Genomic DNA, 23,529 nt, shown 5'->3' with positions numbered 1-23,529 from the left:
ATAGGATGAAACAATTCGACACTTTAGAGGTAAACAATGAATTAAACTTCATCATACAGCCGTTTCGTCCTTCAAAGACTCGGTAGTGAAACATACCTATAAAACGACCGAGGAAAATCTAAAGTGATGAAATAAAATCCAACATTTAGATAGAGGTGGATTGGCCCCATAATTCTGTAATTAGCGTAATTCTCATAAATCTGATCTTTTTAGAAGTACGTCAAGTACATGTTTCTATTCTAAACTGTACTACTTATCGAATTAATTAAAACGTGGTATGCAGATTACAGCAAACTATAGGGACTAAAGGTCCCAAACAGTGCTGAAATATAAGAGAGTTCAAATTTACTTATATCGACCATGATATGAAGACTCTTATTATTCCGGAAAACTTGATCTTATTCTTCTTGTCTCTGTGCAAATCTTTCTTTTGTTCATATTTTACCCTATTTTTTTTTTAGTTTTAGTTTTATTGGAGTTTGAATTGTGATTATGTTGACATGCTGGCATTTTTGTTGTTGTTTTTACGCGATGCGAAAATTTTCGGGGGAGCATATATAGTCGCTGCCTTGTCGATCCGTCGGTCTTTCCATCCGTTCTTTCCACTCCGGAGTATAACTTTGCCCACAGTAAGGATAATGAAACCTCTTGTATACATTGATCATACTAAGGGGATGTGCAGTGTGCCAAATTCAGGGCCTTCGACCCCTTAACTACAGAGTTACTGCCCTTTATTAGAATTTCTTTTCGGGATCATACCTTTGCTTTCGTGTAAACTAGTATGATCATAAAAAGAAGATGCGCAGTTCGCAGAATCCGTGATCCGTTACCCCTTAATTACGGAGTTATTGCCCTTTGTTAGAAACATGTTGTCTAGAGCATAACTTTGCTTAAGTGCTTAATGTAGGATAGTGAAAATCCGTGTACACATTGGTGATACTAAATGTACAGTATATCAGGGTTTGCAACATCATGATTATATACTTACTGTCATTTAGCAAACTTTATGTCCAGTAAAGCCAGTTTTACAGTTTTCCCTTTTAGCACACCATCATCAGATTGTGAGCTATTCAAATCGCCCGTGGTCCACCCTTAGTCATCGCTATTTCTTGAGAAGTTTTGTATGGATCTCTCTTGGATTTGGCAGATAAAGGTTATCATGCTATTTCTACAACGGGATCTTAAAATTTCTTATCATTCAGCGGAAAAAAGAGAAGAGGAAAAATAGGAAAAGATTCAAATTTCGAAGAGCAAATAAAAATCAAACAGTGGTTCGCGCCAAGATCCCTCTTGGATCTCCAGTTTTTAATAGTGACTTGATATCCGATTTATTACTGCTGAACAGTGTTTATGTAATTCTTGTTTGTAGGATTGCTGGATTTATCATCCTGAGAACAGACAGGGTACTTTGGACGAGGAGCCTCCATTAAGTAACGTTTGGCTATCTCACTGATCAACATACGGGAGGCCCATCGCATGCAGTACAGGTAATTCGGGTAACGTGTTTCGCGTTAGCGCAGATGGGACCATTTCACAGTTATCTGGAATCACAAACCATCACGACAGGTAGCTTTGAACCACCCACCTTAGGTCTACCCTTAGGTTTATGTAATTAAGTGCTAAGTGTATCCTGTAACTATAGACATCATTGAAAGAATGATAATTCATCATTCATTATTCCGGTGCGATTACGATAACAAAGAAACCACCGACATGTCAGCAAAATCCTAATCTTAATTCAAGTTAACTGGGCAATATATAAAAAAAAGAAGAATTGACACGGAGAGGCCAGAAAAAAATGTTGCTACTTAGCGATATTGAATGTAGTTTGCCTTTACTAAAATTATCCTTATTTTATTACTTTTTTTTTCCCGCGAACTTACTTCCTCTGATATGTTCGCGAATACATAATTTCGCGAACGCTGATCTAAAAATGACTTTTAATCCGCGAATGATGAACTATTAGAGACATGAACACTGTGAGACTCTGACAAAGGTTACAAAGTCAAAATGGCTGCCATCCAGAGTTTATTTCGTTCAAATTTCAAGTGATTTAAATTCGCGATTGGCCCTTCTCGCGTATTGACACGAAAATAAATCCCACGCGAAATAGAAGTGATTTACAGTAAACTGTTTCTATGTGATATAACCGTCCTAAATACATAGAGTATAGGTAAAGATTAATTAAAACTCAATTACAAAACTAGATTGCTTCTTGAAAGAAATATATCGCCAACAGTTGGAATAGGTAAGCACTGATTCAATATATCTTACTTGTATTTCAAAATAGCTATTAATACTTTGCTAGATAATACATTTGTCTTCACCTGCACCTGTTGACTATCGTCTATGTTTTCGACACAACAACACATGTGATATCAACAACACGTGTTATACCAACATGTCGACATAAAAAAATGTTTATAACCTAGCATGTCATTTTAGCTTTCAACAACACCCATAGAATTGGGCGTGCTCAAGGTTGTACTTGTTTTGATCGGTCTTTCTCGGTAAAGGAAAAAAAATATATTGAAAATTTAATTAGGCACTGTATCTATCCATGCAGTGAAAATCTCTGATTGAATAGTGTTTGTTATTATCAATGCTTGCTCCTGTTATCATACTTATCTAGGTATTTACTTCCCGTTGGCTTTTAAAGTTTTGATACGTTCCAGCCTTCGGTAGGTATTAGATAACAGACAATTTACACTAATGAGTCACTGACTGTGCAATCTTCACTTTCTCACGTGCTCTTCATTTTAATGTCCTTGTGGAAAATGTATATGTTTCGTTGCGTTTGTTAAAAGATAAATTACGTTAAATTATTTAAATATTGACATATTTATAGAATATAAGCAAGACATATGTACATCAGTGCTAACGATAGTGTCTTCAGAACACACTCCTGCGTAGGTTCCGATTGCAAAGTCAAAACTGCATTTAAATCTTAAATAAAAATATTGAAATAATTACAATACCACATAACAAATTGAACTTTATGAACGTTACTGAATACCCTCGTTGTTCAATGCTAGAGAAAAAGACCAAATATACAACATGATGAGTATTTTAACAGTACAGACAGAAAATTCTTAACTTGTATTGAAATATGACATCCATTTAAATATCTTTTGTACATTTTAAGATTACACACAGTAGATCTGCTTGTAATCTTTTACTCCTTGAGGTTCGACGTGACCTACAAACCACTGGGTAAATGTATCTCCCCATATATATCTATATTGACATTTTTTCAACCAATCTTTCAATCAGTCGACTCTCAGGTTTCAAAATGCCGGCACTTAGAATCACTGACGAGACTTCGCTGGTCGAAAAAGCGATATGATGCAATGTAATCGATTGTCTCGATAATATCTCACTCTTAAACTTTATTAAAGGGCGATTGCCAGTTCCGTGTCTTTACATATAGTACAACCGTCAATATTATGTAATATATTTTGATATATATTTTTCCATACATTGAGAAAGCGACAAATGGAAGAAAAGTGATTTATCACTTGTAGGGATCATTAGTGCTGGCGCATAAAGAACAACCTCGTTTCATTTGTGATTTTTTTTTGTTGTTGTTTTTTATGCTTGTTTGAAGTTTAAACAAGAAGCAAAATGCTTCGTCACATTCGTTGTTGAATATTCACCACATTAGTTTGAAAGAACTTGTAGCAAAGTCTTCTATTTCGAAATTTAATTTGTTTGTTGTGTACTTATGTTGAACATTAGATTGGGCCATCTAGTATCTCGGTCACGTATTTTTCTACAAAAAATGAAGCTCTGCATGAAAGTTACTTATCAGAATAAATGTTTAGCTGGTGAAACCTCGATTTTTATTTACAATCGTTCAAGTGTAATTACCTATACTAGCCACTAGGTAGTTAGGTCTCATAAAAAAGCCCGGATGTTTATAAACATTCTCTCTTTGCTGTACAATCACTGTCTTAGTGTCTAGTTAATCTGGATCTATGTTGGAGAGGGTTCTTTAATGAAAACATAATAAACAGCTTAATTGTCCGATCTCGCTTTTTTGAACTTCAAGTGATCCACATTCATCTGATAAATATATAGAACGTAAAGATGTTTAATCAGTAAACAGATAGATAAGTGAGGGAGAACTGATAAAATATTGGTATGTGACCACGGATGTAAAATTCACTTTTGATATTTTTCTTGTTTTTGATCTGATAATTAAACGAAAATTCTTGACACACACACACTCAAAAAATAATGTAGCATTTCCTTTTAATCATCTGCTTTATATCGAGTGTATACATTCCGTACAGGACCGAAATATTTCATTTCTGAAAACAAACACACGCGGAGAACTTAACCGATCTTGTACGTTAAATAAAAAGGTAAATTTTATGACGAAGAAGTCTTTCATCGTTGACCTTGGTTTTGTAATATTCAACACGACATGAAATGTATGGATCATTATAAGTTATCATATAAACGACTTGAAAAAGAAGAAAGATATAATTACAAAATCAAGTATAGATGATTAGTCCATATTTATTTCAAAGGAGCAGTGTATTTACAGAAAACATTGAAAAAAAATCCTTGTTAGGAAAGATAGTGAAAAAACTGAAACACTTCCTTGTTCCAAAGGAGCGATGCATTTTTTTTAAAAATCAATTAGAAACTGTCTTGAAATTCTTTTGGAGAACATAGAGCTTGAGAGAGATATGATAAGATCATCTTTTATCTTATCAGAGCAAAGTTAAGTGTTTACAGCATGTGAAAAGTGTAATTTTAGGCAACGTCTGTCTTCCGAGGTTGATAGAGCAGGTCCGCTGCGAATAATGACGTAACTTTATATATCAACGTAGGCCTATGTGTTAAAAGGAAATCTAACACTTCAACGCGAAGGCAGAAAGATGTTTTATGTAGTTGTGGATTTATGCTATCGTTTGATGACTATCGGGGACATAATACATGTTTACTGTTTCAAACATGACAGTTAAAGTTTCGTAACACCTACTGAGAGATATCATTGAGCTATGAAAGTAGTACTTTATATGACAAGCTAAATCAAAGTTATCAGATTCATTAGAAACATGTGAACAGATGCAGGTCATTTATATGTTTGAAAATAGATCGCCTCAACAGGAATATCTTTTCGTAGATGCCGGTAAACGCATTGCCAGCATCTAGGTACTGTCTTGTCAGAAGCTTCTCAGGAGTGCCAATACGTTTTTTTTTTAAATCCAAACTGCATTCCATGTGTGAGTAAAGAAATAACCATAAACATATTGGTATTAGCAGAAGTGCCATATTACACCGAAAGCTGCAGGTGGTGCCACCTAGGCGTCATGGACGACGTCAAAATGGCAAAACAGTTTTAAGTGCCAACTGGTTTAAGTATTGATAAGATATCATACTCTTGCGAAAATGTTGCGTGATTACTGATCAATACAGCCATTGTAGTTAGTAACCTTACCCTAGCGATGATGAAATAAAAGTAAAAAAAAATGTATTTCGGCTTTCTTGTGTAACCCCTCTTCATGGTTCATCAACATATTTTACTTACGCTGATGCACATCCATTTGTGTCCATTTGTGTCCTTTTTGGCCCTCCCACGGACTAGGTATATCGTTATCTTTTATTGTAAAATATAGTTGATGATAAGCACTAATGATGTTTCAGTATAACTTCATATGTTAAAAAACTGTATTATGTTGAAAATAATCGTTTCTGAAAAGGAAACAATAAATATATGCTCTTAGATTTATCACACCATTAGAATCTGAAGTTTAAAACTTACTCCAGATCACACCGATGGTTACGATGACCATCAGCGAAAGCCATGTTACTGCAGGAAGGTTTACGTGAATATGAAATGTATACCTGCACAATGGTCAATACAGTAAAACGTGATTAACGGCCACTTTAAGGGAGTAAAACATTTGTCTTTATAGACAGAAGCCTTTTGTATAAAGATGACCTTTATAACAGGTTAAACCATATTTCATATTGCAAAAGTACATACGTGTTTAATTTTAGAAACTGTAGTAGATTACTGAAGTAGACACACATATGAATAGCACCCTTCAATACAAATTTAAAGTTTGGTATAGTAGCACCGAATAATGAACCAAGTTGCATTATACGGCTGTTTCGGCCTTTTCGAAATTTCTGTTATCGGTCGATGGCGCCAGAAATTGTTTTAGATTTTTCTTTGGGTTCCTTTCTTTATTATGGAGACTTGTGTGTCATAATCTTTAATTATTAAAGTCATTGGTGTACCTGTAGATTTTTATTTAGGGCCGTCAGTAGGGTCGATGCTACACAAAGAAATATCGAAGGTTTCAATGAATCAGCTTTCACATTGCTACTCATTTTATTGACAAATCTTCTCTTTGTTTAATGAAGCCATGTCACGTGTTTCCTACGTCATATCGAAAATGGTCACGTTTGTTGTCAATTGTCATTACTGTTGAATTGAATCATGCAGTATCAACAGTCTAAACAGTAGATGCTATCTGTCAGGACTAATTCCTTAAAGTAAGGAAATTATATCGAACATGGGGCGATGTTATGATTAAACAGTAAAAGAGTGTTATAACTTAAATGCGTTGATTTCAGAGCGCCTCGAACTGATATTTGCCGTAACGTTATGCAATCCGACGAAAGTTATACTTGATCATAAGTTACGGATCTTTGATTTCAGTATGGATATTGTAATCCAAACTTATTTGGTCATTTCCTTTTGTAGGGAATAAACCTGGTCTTACACCTTGCAGTGTCTTCTTTTGTGTTTGGTGCCATATGCTACCAAATGATACATCCATCCTTATGTCAACCCGGATTTGGCTGGGGTACCTTGTACCCTGACAATACAAGTTTGTTTTGCCAGATAAAGCAAAGTTTTCCCATTACCGTATTACTGTTTTATCATGCACGTGCGCATATTACAATTAAAAATGGTACTTCCGAAATTGACAAATGCAGAAAGACGGCAAACTTCTAAAATGGTTCAAGGTAGAGTGACATACAGGCAACTAGCTGCACGTTACAATGTCAGCCATTCTGTCAGTTCCCGGTGAATGCCGTATCTAAACCAAGGACATGTTGACGAGCGCTCCAGGTATGGCAGACTTCGGAAGACTACAGATAAAAAAGTCAGACTTCTGTGTAGATGAGCCCATTTCATTACTACCAAAGGCTTGGATATCATTGGAACGTTAATGTTAGGTTAAGCGGCATACCGCCAAGAGATGTCGAAACAGTAGCGCGTGCGCTCTCGCAGACCAATAAAACGTCCTCTTTTGATTAGAAGGAATCATCAGAAATCACTTCCGGTCACAACAGCATTTGGTAGTGGCGACGTAAATGTTTACATTGATTCAACAATGTGAACTTTAAAAGTTAATATATAAGTTATTTAAATTATTCAAAATTTGTTCAACTAGACATAAGTCGCATTTGTAATCATAATTTTAAATGCCAGAATGTAACACAGCACAATGAAAACATTCCTTGATCATTGAAATTGACCAAAGTCCAACGTTAGTCTTGCTATCCAGTTGATTTTTTTTATAAAATTGTACATCTTTACCAATCACAAATAAGTTTTATGGTTATAGCTATTATTTTATTACAAAGTGACGTAATAAACTATATATAGTTTTCATAGACAATGTCAAATTGTAACTAATTTGAAATCAATTTTATACGAAGGGACGAATGAACTATTAATAGTTAATATATAAGTTAGTTAAATTATTCAAAATTGTGTTTAGCTAGAAATAAGTCAGATTTGTAATCATAATTTAAATGCCAGAATGAGACCAGCTTAATTTATCACTGACATCTACTGTGAACAACGAGGTATTGACCAGTAGCTAGAGGTATTCTGTCGTTACTGATCTACTACACATGTCTATGTATTAATTCGTTCCCTGATTATATAAGTAATTACCTGAAGCCTATCTAAGCAGTCTGTATGAAGGTCAGTTGTAACCTTATCTTGTTGTAAACAGCCGAATCTATTGCCATTTATGTGTATCAGACCATGTCAATAACTCGTGTATTATTCAATCCTTGTTAACCTGTTGGCTAATGCGTAATATTACTGTATCAGTTTCTGAACAATTTTAGTATAAATACGACCACATTTCTAGCCAGTATGTATCGGTTCCTGAAGGCATATTAGTGTTCCATCTCTCCATAGCCTAAATCACAATAACCCTACAACACCCGAACAGCGTTTGGACTTCTTCATCTCCACTCTTCACTACACAAAACAAATTTCAACTTAAGTGGCAGAGATTTCCAAACAAATACCAGCATCTTGTCGATGGGTCCAAGTAATGCACCAGAAGTTTGGTAACTATACATAAAATTGACATTGTCACACCCATGAGAACTCGCTGATAATTTATTTCTTATTTCGTAATTTGTCCTATTCATATTACCGCTCAGACAGATCACGTCATGTCCATCAGCAGAACAAGCAGTACAAACAATTAGAGAACTGTGTTCAATAATTAGTAATCTGCAACGATTGTAGATTTCTTACTCCAGTATATCAGCATCTGCCAGATCAGATGTCACGATAAAAAGATAATGCAAAGGGAGGCGCGTCGTGCCCGGACAAATCACAACAGGAGCCATCTTGATGCCGGATACCTTAAGGATAGGAGTCATTAACACCGGAGATACCAGAAATGGAAACATCATGTTCGTAGAGAAAGTGACGCGAGGCAACAAATCGTAAAAATACGTTTACATCTTGACTTATAGATAATGTGGTTGTGATCACAATGACGGGGATGCCAACGGGCACATCGTGATGTGTAAAATTCTCCCATCTACACGCTTGCTTCATCTTTTTTTCCTGCTGTGCAAATTTTTGTTTTTACTTTTCTCTGATTTCCTTGATTCTCGTCCAGCGTTTGAGTATTAGTATCATTCATCGATCTATATCAGTCCTCGGACACTGATATCTGATAGGACGATTTGCTACGTTTATCTCCCTTTGAACAGCCACGGTCAGTTTAAGTCTCCGTCCAAACTAACAATGTTTCTGCATGCATATAAAATATCATCATATAACATCTAAAATAAACAGACACGTGTATTTTTCTATTTGGCATTCTCAAATTTAATACATTCAGCAAGCAACTTAGATTTACAAAAATATATATAAAAAAAAAAAAAAGAAGTAAAAAATGAAAAAAATATAAAAATTAGTAAACAAAAATTTATATGCGTCAAATGAATTAGTTTTCAATTAATGGATTAGTCAATTATGAGGGCTGAATTTAACAACTTCAAGAATACATTACAGATTGTTTTTCATACAGCTATCGATGAAGATGATAAATTTCCACTTTTCCAAAACCAACATATTAGGTCCAAAAGAAATCCTATATAATTTAATTATCTATGCTTTAATTCTCTGTTATTTACATGGTGGTGTAACAGACAAAATAATCAAAATTCATTGGACTGACAACAATAGCAATGTAAAATATAACTTCAGAAAATGAGATACTTTTTCAAATGAGAACTGATCTGAAACATTTGGATACTGAATAAATGTTCAATTTAGAGGGACATTATAAAGAAGATGTTTTAGTGATAAGTCAAACGATAAATCGGTATACTTTACAATTGACATGTTAAACAAAATGGTACTGTGTGCCAACGAATGGTCTGGCAGAGAATAAAAAGATGAGAAAAAAAATGCGCTTACACGAGAAAATACCGCGCAAAAGCATTATCGTCCTTTGTACTATAACTTTTGATAAAGCGAAATTGATGAACTGTCAAAATATTTTTTAATCGTTGTGACACACTTTAAATATCACGATGTTTTGCTCACTCGATGTCTTGCAATTCCATGTTGATATTTGTCGCTATAAATTAAAATTTTGGATATTTTTTGTGAAAAAAGGAAAAGAGACAGTACGAAATATTGGCGAATATTGGTATCGAATTAAATTAAACAATACGAGATATTTTCAATGTTTATTAATTTTAAAACCAATTTTAAGAAAACAATAGGATTATTAAGCGGCATGTTTTTAAAACAAAACCAACACGTGTTAGTAATGAAATACCTCTTTTCTGGAAGGCAAAAATGATGCATATAATGTCTTTTGATAAAACGTAAATGAATTTCACCAGTAAACCAAAAATAAAGGAGGGGAGGGGGTTGGTTGGTTAAGTGATTCTAGTTAGGAATAATATCACAGCCATATTATGAAGCAGATTGTTTGGTTCCTTTTACCTGACATATTCATTCGCAATACACTCATATATAGATATCAATTACATATGTACCTTGTCTATAAACGTGAAAAAATCAATCACAACAAAGTTACATACATCGAAACTAAAAAAAAAATCTTAACATAAAAAAAGGAAAAAAAAAAATCACACTTTATGATTAATCGTTAATAAGATAAAAACGTATTACTACTAGACATCTTTGACACTTAAGGAAACCTGGGGTACACAATCGTCTATGGTTTATCAAAAACATTTTATTTGATATAAATACAACATGCAATTAAAATTTCGTTCATTTATTTCTAAACGATAATGAACGTAGAGCTGTATGGGTTTCTTTGACAGGTATCAATACAGGCTAGCAGATGTGTTATTTTTTGGCTTCTTGATAAAACCTATCATTGTTTGTGAAAGAAAAGATTGGCATTAACCTAATATCATAAACATCTGAAGTATTTTTTCACTTTGCGTTTAATGCATTATCTGTGTAAGAAACAATTGATGAAGTTAATACCAAAATGTTACAGAGCAACAAAAAAGTACACGTTAGAATGACCGATTGTATTAGTTCATTTGAGTTACCTTTTATGATGACAAAAAACCAGATTGCTGAGAAAACTAATACAACCTGTTAATTAAAAACACAGAAAACGAAATTTCTGAAAATCTTCTTCTATAGCGACCAGGTAATGTATAACTTAACTAAGATGGTTTCTTATCATCATCAGTTTGATAAAAATGGCTTTAAACACAGATTAATTACAGAATGAGATGATATTCTTTTTTATATATTTGATATACTAATGTGCCATATACTATACTGCTATCACAGATAATATGTTCATTACATCAATACACGAAAAACATATTCAAATGTCTTATGTTTCAAAAATCTTTGATCAACGATAATGCGACTTGTCTTTCATAACATAAAGTGTTTCTACGTTCAATTTAAAGAAATACTTTACACAATGACTTTCAATTGCGTTATTTTTGCGCAAGAAAATAATACAAATTACAAATATTCCCATAATCCTGATATTTTCTCAATTCACTCGCATTCGCTAGAGTAAGAGTTTGATTTATCTACATGTAAAATAATTTCCATAAATAGTACAATTTGGCTGAGTACTTTATACAATAAAATATATATGCAGTCTCGATATATATCACATAGTATGCTTGTATCTATTTTGAAAATAAATTGTTTAACATTATAAAGTGGGCTAATATTTTGAGTCAATTTGACACTAACCATCATAAAACAGCCATTTTAAGGGTCATTATAGGTTTGGATTTCGTGGCAAACATATTGGAAAAAGACAACATACAGATTTAATCTAAAAAATGTTTATAATTTCGCGTATTTGTTTACTTGTCATCGCTATCAACTGGTTACCACAGCGACTGCTTGATGCATGTACAATTCTATATTACCATATATGGATAAAAATGTTTGTTTGATTATGGCGCCGAATGATACTCTAAGCGAAATTAGCGCGATTCATACAGCATGAAATATATACATTGTCTCAACAGTACTAAGGTATCGTTCTCACATGATAACATCGTTTGTTATAATAAGATAACATTTTTAGATTTATTGATAAGGTGTTGACAATAACAAGATCACGTGTACTATATGGCGTATATATTTCAATTCGTAATGAAAGAGCCTTAAAACTCTTCATATAAAACTTTCAAATAGGTCTACTACATTGGATCTCATTTTTTGTTTCATCGATCTTACGGAATTCCCATCTCGAAACAAAAGCAATTTCAACGAGAATATCATAGCAATTGTCAGGTAACAATTTTGTATCAAATTTCTTTATGACTTTATGAAATAATCTTAGAAACGAAATGTTAACGAGGATTTATGTGTTTGTCAGCTGTTATTCTTATACACTGTACATGTTTGGTAGACGATAGTTAGGATAGTTTCTTTCTTCTTAGCAATCATGAAAACGTTTATGGCACAAAGTATGTTTGCCCCAATCAAGCCAATATTAGAGGTTGCCGTATCAAACTTACCAAGAGATTAACACGACCAATCAAATGTAGCAATGCTTTTTCCCTTTCTACATTAGAATTACAGAGAAATTTTCTTTAACAACAGCGGTGAAAACGCGAGTAGATACACAGATGATAAAATCATTCCTAGAAGGAACACCCAAAAAAAGAATCTGTCAACTATGAATGCCACTTCTTCCCACTGTCGTCGGTTAATTTCCTCGTTGTCACGCGAATTACTTTGATCGATAAGGCACTGAAGGGCTTGTAGAATAGACGCGCTGTATACATCCGGGCCATTCACGGTAGATATTTGTATATTACCCTGTTCTTCAAATCCAGGTAATGATGTGAGGTTCTCACTACAGTGAACTCTATTCGTGTTGCCACAAACGTCCCCATTTGTTGACTTCTGCAGTCCTCCGGAGATAATTTCGCCAAGGTATTCGCCATTCTCTATGTATCGTAATTTCATGCACATCATTTTTGAAATACAAACAACAAATGACTTGACTCCTTTTGGAATTTTCATATCACGTGATCCTCGAGCATGGATGTTGGAGACTGTGACAGCAACAATGACGGAGCATGAGGTGAAGGACATTGTAGTTATAAGGTAGACACCTGTAGAAACAAGTAATCGTTTTAAAACGTCTTTAAACAAGCTGCGAGTATGGTTGTTTTTTTCTCTTTTTAGTGTCTTGGCTACAGTACAGTAAGCTTTGATATCTCAAGATATGCCATTTGTTATTTCAGAACGGCGTTCATCAGTGATGAAAAAGGAAGATCAATAACAACATTGAATTTATTGTTAATTTATATAAAAAAATTGCACATTTTACCAAGTTTTCCTTAATGTTGTAAGAAATATATCAAACTGAGTATAAAAGGTATTTTGCAAAAACGCTATCGATCCTCAACTGAAAATGATGAAAAATACTCATCAGTCTTGCAAGAAAAAGAAATTGTCAGAGACAACATCAACACAGATCTGTTTTTTAACGGGGTAACAGATTACCGTGTGTTGCTCTGAAAATTTCACCATGGAAGTCTTCCCTCTAATTCTTGTAATTTTTTTCTGAATTTGGTTTCAGCAAATTTTGTTTAAGTTGCGAGGATTACCTCCCTTTTTGTATACTCTTAAACGATGCAGCACACTTATCAGAAAAACAAAAGAAACAACACCAAAAGGTGATAAAGATTTACAATTTGGTGAGAAATGTTGTTTGTCCCTGCCCCATGTTGAATTAAATGTCTCTGTTGAGGAAAAAGAATTGGAGAGATAATCCTGAATAAGCGATTTGCTCCAAAGTATTGGAGAAGTCATGCGTAATGTGGGGACTTTCCTATCGTAGTTTTAATTTCTATAAACTAAATGAATCATCAAAACTTGAATACACGTGCAGAGAAAAAATACACGATATTATTTGCCAGTCTTCAAATGAAATAGTTTGCTATTATAATAAAACTGTCCTTAAAGAAACAAATGCTTTGGAATTACATAATATTGTTAAAATTCAAAAAATGAAAGGAGAAAATAATTAAGGAAATTAACACAAATAAAAAATTAAGCATCTTACCTAAAAGAGGAACATAAAACGAGGTAGCAGGAGTATTCTCCGCTATAAGTAACATGAAGACGGATAAAGCAAGTAGAACAGTTAATCCAAGTGTCACCTTCTCTCCGCCATCAGGATGTAACCAGAATCCAAGTAAGGCTAGCGACGAAAGCATCACAGACGGGATGATGACGTTATACATATAGTAGGTCGTTCGGCGCCGGATGTGCATGGAAAACGTCACATCCGGAAACGGTTCAGGACAACATGGATACGTCACAACGTTTCGAACAGAGCTTGTATTAATAAGTTCCCATTCTCCATTCTCCACGTAATTTGTAAGATCGATGTTTGTGGATCTGTTGAGGATATCGACTTGGAATCCGTCGTATGCCCATGATCCCATCTTCATCTTACAAATCTGATCATCAAATGGAAAATAGGTGATATCCATTAGACATGAGCTTCGAAGCTTGACGATAGGCGGCCAAAACACGTGACCATCAGATGACACCATAGCCAATGCTTCCATGTACTTTTCGTTGTAGTCAGATGCACTACAAAGGTAAAAGAATGATAAGTGAAGTTTATCTTCGCTAATTTCGTTTTACGCTCTATAGAATTAGTCTTAAGAATTTTTTTTTGAGTTTTAATGCAATAATTCAAATATGAAATTATTTTGATTAAATCTTACTTTACCTTATATCGCTGATGAAAGCGCTAAATAAATAAACAATCATTAAAAATTGCATTGCCACTGATGTTGGCGTTGATATTGTTGTTGTTGTTTTGTTTACTGTTACTATTACATACTTACATAAACAAAGAAAACAATGTATTGCCACTACTTTTGTTGATGGTTCTAGGTTTGGTGTTGCTAGCACTATAAAACTGCCTGTATTTCTATCATGTTTATTCTTTGTAAGTTATAAGGCTGTTAATACACTATTCACGGTGGCCTTAAGATCGTATAAAAGACACACAAGTGAATATCACCTTTTGATACAAATTAAGAGTTAGATACAGTCAAGGCAAACAAAACTTTATCTGCAACATACAGTTTTTCGTCCTTCTAGAATTCATCAGTGATGCTAACGGCCAACAGTTTGAAGCCTCGGAGGCGACTAAAAACTACGAATTTATCGACAGAATTAAAAACATCCATGGGGAGGTGCACTAGACCCACAATTTCATAACTTTTGTAATTTTCATATTTTTGACAATTTAAGAAAATAGATATATTCTACACGGTGCCAATATGCAAATGAATTAAAACGTGGCATTAAGGTTATCGCAAATCCTAGGGACTAAAAGTTAACAACTTGCTGTTTCGAAACAACATGACAAGGCACATAGGTAAACACAGTAAAATAACGATATAGTCATATCATACAGAGAAACAAGAAACTCGGACTCTTTCTTAATATGGTTATTATAGCTTCATAAGGTGAGATAAAATGTACATTATTTCTCATGTTCATGTTTATATATATATACATATATTTACATATATCTTTATTTATTTACTTCAAAACTCAAGTGCAAATACATTTATCAATGCAGGATTTGAAACCAGTAATGTCAATTTAATTACCTGTTGTAGAGGACTATGTCTGGCAGCCACAAGTTATTACAGGGAATTCTCATCACAGACAGACCATTGTAATCGGCAGGGTCCCACGACAGCTTCTCGTCATGCCATTCCTGAAAAGAGTATGTAAATTTAATGTCCATCACATGACACACGATATCCGTAGGCCGAACGGTTAATCATAAGTACAACGAAGTATTGAATCTATCAGAATACTTTATGTGTTTCTTTTAAAACCTTTTAGAGATGACTATGTTACTTCATAAGCAAAGTAGACAATATAACTTTAGTTTGCTTTCTTAAGAAGGTTTTGCATAAGGTATAATAATCATATTGAGAAATGAGACATGTTTCTCTGTGTGGTATGAATTCGGCGTTATTTCACTGTGTTCACGTATATGCCTTGTCAAGGTTTTGTCAGTTACATTGTTCCCACTTTGAAGGCATGATAGTAAGTGTATTTCATCTATATGTACACGTTGACGGTCATGGCTGGAGAGGAAATGTACATTCTAAAGAATAACTTGTTTACCAGCCTATTGTAACAGGACCGATGTTCATTTCATTCACATATGCATTAGTTGTGTTTTTAGTCCGTCCATTTATATGTTCATCACTGTAACAACAAAGAGAACTTTGGCATGCATGTAGTAATTATCATTATGTTATTTAGTTGGAAAGTGTGTCTTAGTATTCCTGATCTAGAAGCATCCGGATCCTGATATGAGTGCCTCTGGAAATTTAACGATATGGTGTCTGATTCGTAAGTTGATGTATTTATTTTCCATAATTTTGTAGCAACAATGTCATATTTCTTTTATTTGTAGAACGATAATACGATCTTCAGAGGAAAGGCAGTGGTTCTGTCAACACAAACTGAAGTAACATCCAACCTTGTCCATTAGTAAGAACATTCGAACTGCACCATACACTCGTCCATCAATATTTGGCGTTGAAATGTTTCCTTCTTTATATCTAGCAAAGTTTTGTATTCTGTTGGTATTTGATCATCTGCTTAACATATTGATAATCCTTTGTGATGATTTTTTTAAATGTGTTAAGAATACCAGACGAAGGTTAGAAAATCACATTATGATCCAAGTTTTGGCCTCCTTGTTTTCCCAATTAAAGCTAATGCTGGTAAAACCAAACAAACTTAATCAACTAGATTTTATATTGTACGTACTCATTACGCCTAATTACTCCAAAGACACATGTTTCCACCTTAGGGTTTTAATGTGTCTGTAGCAACATATATATGATGTTGTTACTATAGAAACACATCAAAGTTTACTATCTCTCATTAATTTTGTCCTGACACGATGTCTGGCCAGTATAAACAAGACTTTGGCACTTTCTTACTTGTTTCATTGGAGAGTCACCTAGGTAAGGATAGCAGTAGGATTCTGTTTGTAACTTTTCAATTTTACAATGTTTAAACTATGTATGTATATATGTTACCCAAACGTCGTTTAACGTTGACCTCTGTGTCAATTGTTATATATTTTTCTGATATGCTACGTTGATTAGAGAAATTCAATTATTAGGGGAGCATATTTTGCTGTAAACTTTTCGTAAGACAAACAAGTGAATAACATCGTTTTAATAATAATTCAGAAATTAGGTAAAGTAGAGTATACAGCTGCTTCGTCCTCCCTTCACTTATCAGTGATGTAAAGGTCCTACATTTGGAACCTAGAGCTGACTTAAGAAAATAAAGTAAATAATCGAAAGGTATATCAAAATCTAGGCTGGATGTGCACCTGATCCTTATTCCAAAAAAGTTTGCCATGATTTATATATGTGATATTTGTGAAGGACGTCACGTGAATCTGATATTCTGAACCGTGCCAGCATTCGCATGGATTCAACCTGTCAAGCATTTAACAGTAAACTTTAGGGGCTATACGTCTACCAGCAGTGTCTACAAAAGCATTTAACGGAATATTCTTTAATAAGAATGAAGAATTTTATAAAGTATAATATATACCATATGATCTCGCACGAACGCACAATGTGTATCTTAGAATACTTCGTCAGCCACCATTGTAACACCCTTTTATTATTCAAAGTGAATATAACATTTTGGTAACTACGTAGATGATGAGGCAAAGAAGGTATCAGTTTTAACAAAGAAAGTATAGACATGTCAACATAATCCTTATCCGAGTAAACTACGAGAATATATGAACAGATGAAAGATATACATGAAAGACTCATGAACAAGCACCAGTAAAAGAATTTAGGGTTCCGGACGCATAAGCGTCTGCTGTTCATGTTGAACATACCACGTAAGTAATTTCACATTCCCTAGTAAACAATGTAAGCAATAAGGTAACCACAAGGCATACTAATACGTATCAGACACGACCAACATGATATCGCCATGAAAATGTGTTTTGTTGTTGTTGTTGTTTGTTTTTTTTGCATTGTGATCATTATGATGAACGTAAAACGTGTCCAACTTCTTCATGGATCTCTTGAAACCCTGTGTTGTGAATTTATTAACATTTTGTACAAAAAAAGGCATTGTAATGTTTGGGAGGTGGGTGGGGTCGAATCGTTGGGTAGAATCAACTGTGACATTGAAATACCACGGGTAGAGGAAGCAGGCACGTCAATTTATAGAAATGTAAAATTCATACCTCACATACCATACTGCCGGGTTGCGTCTCAGAAAATGATGAAGGAAAGTGAAAATTATAGAAGAAGCTGTCGTGTCCCTTTTTTCTATTCTGTTTGTTATATACGACTGACACGCTCAATACATTTCTTAAATCAAGTTGAAGGATTTGGCAAGGTTTTTGCTGTATCGATTACATGTGTTACTGATGCAAATTGTGCAGATTTGTCATTTGAATAAACTTACCTGGTCAAGCCAAACATTAACGGTGATCACCTGGTTTTTCTCGTCCTGAAAATATAAATAAACCGTAAGTACAAAAAGAAAGAAGGCAAATGCCAATTAAACTCCTACTTGATAGTTGCGTCAACATAATCATAACTCAACACTAAGATGTTATCTAACAAATTCAGAAGAAACATGGCATCTTTGATGTTAAGGATGCTGTTAATTTGAGATACCAATGAAAAAGGAATTTAAAAACAATTTAAGTGCATCTGAAGAACATGCCAGCTTTTGTGTCAACCAGTACAATAAGTCTGAAAATATATGGATCAGCAGTTAATGTAACCAACACTTAGGGATACACAGGTCCAAAATGTGTATATGACCAAATACATGATCCCTTTCGATATCAAACTGTAATGTAACGAGAACATAAGACAATTTGCCGAATTGAAAACGTCAAAGCGATATGACAGCCATCCTTAAATACAACAATTGTTAACTGTTTCCAGTTTTGAACAAACACACAATTATTGAAGTGACAAATATGTTATTACGTTTCAAGTAATCCATCTTTATGCTATTGCGTAATAGTCAAAAATGTTTGCTTGTTGGGACGTGACGTTTTCTTTGTTTAGCTAACAGCATTCCTGAAAGTGACTTGAAAGGAAACTCTAAGTAGATTTGGTTATGTTATGTTGATCACAAGATATATACACAAACGATTTTCAGAAAATTTACAGTTGTTTATATGTGATGCCATGCAAGCTCACAGGTTCATTTAATAAATGGATATGTCAATAGGATAACCTTCAGGTGCACGTGCTAATTTCATTATATCGTTTTAAAGTCTCCTATGCTTCTCTCAGTTTATTTGATGTACAGGATACCTTGGAAATGACAAAGAAAGTAAACACATTCCCATTCAGAGTAATCATGGGTTGTGTAAACAATTATTCTACACTTGGAAAAAAATGTTCAAAAATATTTTTTTCATCTATAATTACCAGCTTAATTTTCTCTTTCCACTAACTTACGAATTCCTCGTGTGCTTGCATCGTAATAATGTATATCATATGTTTAGTTTAACACGTTTGTGCTTCATTAGCACACATAGAATATGAAATATCGCTTTTCGTTCTGATTCTGTTCCAATTTACCCGTTAACAAGTCCATACAGCATATGTTGCTATAGGTTGATCGATATTACGTCAGTGGAAAAATAACGGAAGTATTTGTTCACGTTGATTTGTTTTGTTATCAAAGACAAGCAGATGTCGTCTAATTTTACTTTCACTTTAACATAAAATTGTGGATGACTTGTCTGTACATACCCAAACGACGATTTTCTAGTAACTTCACTATGTATATAATTAAAAACAGTCATGTAAAGAGAGGCAATCCCTTCCTATACTGTATTAATACTTTCCCAAAAAGGAGTTGATATAAGCATTCGGATTTGAAAAGAAGGTATGGAAGGAAGGTATGTCACCGGTTTTATTATATCCCATCAGCGAAGCAAAGAATTGATAAGAGACAATAAAACAAACAAACAAATAAAAAATCCAAACTAGCAAACAAAACAAAACAAAACTGAACGTAACGACCATTGTGTGCAAAAATGTATTTGTTAGTGGTATGTGTTAAATAGTAATCATAATACTTTAACATAATATTACATTTATTTATAAACTTTATCGAATTACAGAATTTGATGACTTCTTCATTGATATATTTTTTGTCCAATTCCTTACTTCCAGTTCCCACAATATCAGAAACTAGCATCAATGATGAGTCTTTAATGACTGAATACATATTTTTGATATGCTTTATTTAGAAATGATATCAAAATAAATCTACCATTAGACTACGGGAATCATTGCTTTTATAACTAACAGTAAAGAAATGCAGAGAAGCAAGAATGTATAAAGGTCAAATGCCATTTCTAAGTACATGCACACCCTGCGCAGCGTTGCATGATATCTATACGTTTTCCGTCGCTTTTCCGTCGCTACGCACCATTTAGTTCCAGACAGATAGATGTAGATAGGCACCTTGGCTTCTATGCAGACACTCATATTTTATCTTCGGAAATAAATATTAGCCAGGTGAGTTATAAAAATAGATTAGAAAATATGACATTTACAAATGAATATAATATTTCCACGGGAGCTTAGTATTTATGGTCCTTCTAAATGCAAGACCTACGAATATTTTTTTCTGCTGATACACAATGCCTATGGCATGTAGACAAATGGTACATTTATACAGAGCACAATGGCGATAAAGCTAGCAGACGAAGGCAATCCGATGTTATCATATAGTGTAACCTATTTCTTGTCTAAATGTTTCCTTTAGTGCTCGACCGGATACTGTATATCTAGATCGTTTGTTTTATGTGAAATACGCAAGCTGATATGTTTCAAATGAAGTGATAGAAACAAGAATAGTGGGAACCAAAAAGAAAAATGTTTGAGATTTCTCGGATGGGAGGTAGGTGCTGTGCAAAAATGAAAAAAAAAAATACCAACATGTAAATATTAACGACATCCGTCATTAGTCATTCTAATTATCATTATCAAATGAGAGTTACAAAGCGTTTTAAACACATATATCTGTCCTTGATGTAGTTCTCATACAGTTTAAGGTTTAACATAAGTATTTATTTTCTTTTATCTTTGATCTATTTCATTAATCTTAAAAGGGCAACTCTACAGCTGTTTTGCGAAAATGTCTCGGAAACGGTAGCGAAATTTTCTGTGATGTAAAGGAATTTTAAACACAAAGCATGGGTAATGAAAATCAGTTATGTACAAAATGATATTAAACGGATATAATTCCTGAATGCACAATTGACAAAATTTACTAATATTGTTTAGTGTAAAAAAGTACTACGCTTATATAACAAAGAGTAAAACATTACTGGTATTGGAAACAAAATCTAAAGATTATTTCGTCAGGAGTTCAAATAATAGCACACTAGTTTTTCTTTGAACATAGAAAATGATGTTTCAGTTTTGATTTCATTTAGAAGTTTGTTTCTTTCCTGACAACCGGATACATAAAAAATGTTTCGAATAATAAATTGTCTTGTTTTTTGGAACCAATATTTTTACTAAATACCTGCCGTGTAGACCACTGATGACCACTTCCAGTCGAAATAAAATCACTTGAAAGATATTGTGGTACCAAACCATTTTACACATTCATGTGTCATAATTGACTCTGAATTTAAAATATTTCGAAATCGGCATCCATTTCAAAATTGTAAACATTTCTGCTGAAGGAGCATCACATGATTTCTCTAAAATCAATCCGGCAACACTCTTTTGAGTATGGTGGTATCTTTAACACATCGCCATGTTCTATATCTCTTCCTGATCGTTTCATGAGTCTCCGTGTAAAGTTTTTTGTTGTTCATATTTTGCCCTAATTCTATTGAGTTTGGATTATATTGGCATGTTGATATTTCCTCTTTGCTGTTCTTGTGTATTATATATCCATTAATGTTTTCCCTGTGCGTTCCAAAAGAATCGAATCGCTTGATAGTACGGCATGACAACATCGTTAGTCATGATATGAGTGAGTTTACTAGACGAAAAGCAAATTTCTTTTAAAACAGCTATGTTGTTAATCTTCCATTTAAGTCACGTATGAGTAACGTTGAAGCAGTTATTTTTGAAGAGCCGTTAATGCACTTTGAATAAGTTTTCTTCAACGTTTTTCTTTATAAAGTTATCTAAAAATAAACGAAAAAGGTACAGAAGCTGAAGATAAAGTGTTTTTCATCTGCTCTGGTAAGGTCTTTATTTCTATATATAAACGTAAACATGTCGAATAAAAAGGGGGCACAACATCTTTCAATGGGTACAATAACAAGATAGCAATCTGTTGGAAGATCTTTCTACTTTATCAAACAATGGTATCGCCACAATGATATAATTGTATTTATGCCGCTTTATGCATTTGTTTTCAACTACATCAAAAAGTGTATGTTATACTAATTGTACTACTTACCACGTCAAATATCTGTGTGACTGTCAGTCCGACCTTGACATTGACAGGATGTGATGCGTTAAACACTGGACGTGTCTGTTTGTTATATGATGCCATAAGCTTGGTAAGAAGCCTTTGCTCATCCGTTAAGTTAAAACTTGTCGACCTAAGACACTCTTCAATGGTCTCATTGCAGGCTCCAGCTAAGTAAAAGAAATATGAAAAAAATGACTGCTATAGGCTTTCGGTTAAAAATTCTTCACTCACATGCATTAATAGTGTTTTAGATCAATATGCACTGTAATAAATAAAGAGGTTTACATACTTCATACTTTTATCTGTATGATTTCGTGATAAATTGATCATCTAGGATTTCAATCCAAACATGTAGTGTTTACAATGCCTATGATTTGGATTTGCTTCCAATTTCTTTCTAAATGAACTTGTGACGATGGGGACTGATTCTGACATACCTGCAATTGTGTATACCATGCAAAGAACGGTATACACCGAAATCAACCATTTCTGTACATCGTGTTTCATCTTCGTTTTCCATAAGAGGACATTATCGTTCCCTCAATAAACATTGCTCTGAAAAAAATAAAACAATGACAGATTACGAAGCGATTAAGAAACCAATATCATTCAATGTCGATGGAACAAAATAAACAAATTTTCATTATGTCTCATTCTTGAAGTGCGCCATTAAACTATTACATGTTTAAGTCTCAGATCATGCTTTTGTGTTAGATCTAGGCTGGAAAGTCAACACGCTTGGGACCACTCAAGACCTAATGTCAAACTCTTTTATCCTTTTGTATCATAAACAATTCTACGTGTTTCGTGTAATGTAATGAACAGACGCGTTTTACGCAAGTTGCATGTGATATTTAGTCTTCTGTTAAACTCTCATGCAAAACGTGTTGGCAATGCATTCTAAAAAGACATCAAACTACTGCGGTATGCGTTTTCGTTGTTGACACGCACACTCTGTTTTACCATCCTCACAGCTAATGTTACAGGATACATCATGTAACATGTCACTAGCGAACAACACATACATAATTATTGGTTATTGCAATAGAAAATTGCTAACTGTAGGAGGCCATGCATATGATTTCGTTAAAATTTCTGTCGGATACCTAAAATATCCACATTGGCAACATATTCAAGATCACTGACTCAACAAGAATTTGAAAAAATTAAATTACAGAGAAAATCATTTCTTTAATGTAGACTAAATATATAGATATGTTGTCTTTAATTTTGCT

The 23,529-nt window shown here is 33.8% G+C and overlaps 1 protein-coding gene across 1 annotated transcript; it reads right to left on the bottom strand.

Moving 5' to 3' along the window:
- Nucleotides 1–12,343: 12,343 nt before the first annotated feature.
- On the bottom strand, nucleotides 12,344–22,801 carry LOC132565290 (neuronal acetylcholine receptor subunit alpha-10-like). The gene is made up of 6 exons (XM_060229929.1): nucleotides 22,732–22,801; nucleotides 22,280–22,461; nucleotides 18,284–18,328; nucleotides 15,418–15,527; nucleotides 13,845–14,380; nucleotides 12,344–12,888 (listed from the first exon to the last, which is right to left on the bottom strand). The coding sequence occupies exons 1-6, from the start codon at nucleotides 22,799–22,801 to the stop codon at nucleotides 12,344–12,346; spliced, it is 1,488 nt and encodes a 495-aa protein (XP_060085912.1).
- Between the last annotated feature and the right edge of the window lie 728 nt (nucleotides 22,802–23,529).

Source organism: Ylistrum balloti, unplaced genomic scaffold (genome assembly GCF_031769215.1).
Source record: "Ylistrum balloti isolate Yb309-2 unplaced genomic scaffold, AGI_CSIRO_Ybal_v1 Utg369710, whole genome shotgun sequence".
Lineage (NCBI taxonomy): Eukaryota > Metazoa > Mollusca > Bivalvia > Pectinida > Pectinidae > Ylistrum > Ylistrum balloti.
The sequence above is the reverse complement of the archived record's forward strand: the minus strand, read 5'-3'. Positions and strand labels throughout refer to the sequence as shown.

Coding starts and splice junctions, on each gene's coding strand:
- LOC132565290 (XM_060229929.1), bottom strand. CDS start 22,801: ATGAAACACGATGTACAGAAATGGTTGATTTCGGTGTATACCGTTCTT. Junction 22,462..22,731: donor CATGGTATACACAATTGCAG/GTATGTCAGAAT, acceptor TCTTTTACTTAG/CTGGAGCCTGCAATGAGACC. Junction 12,889..13,844: donor GTTTTATGTTCCTCTTTTAG/GTAAGATGCTTA, acceptor TTGTTTCTACAG/GTGTCTACCTTATAACTACA.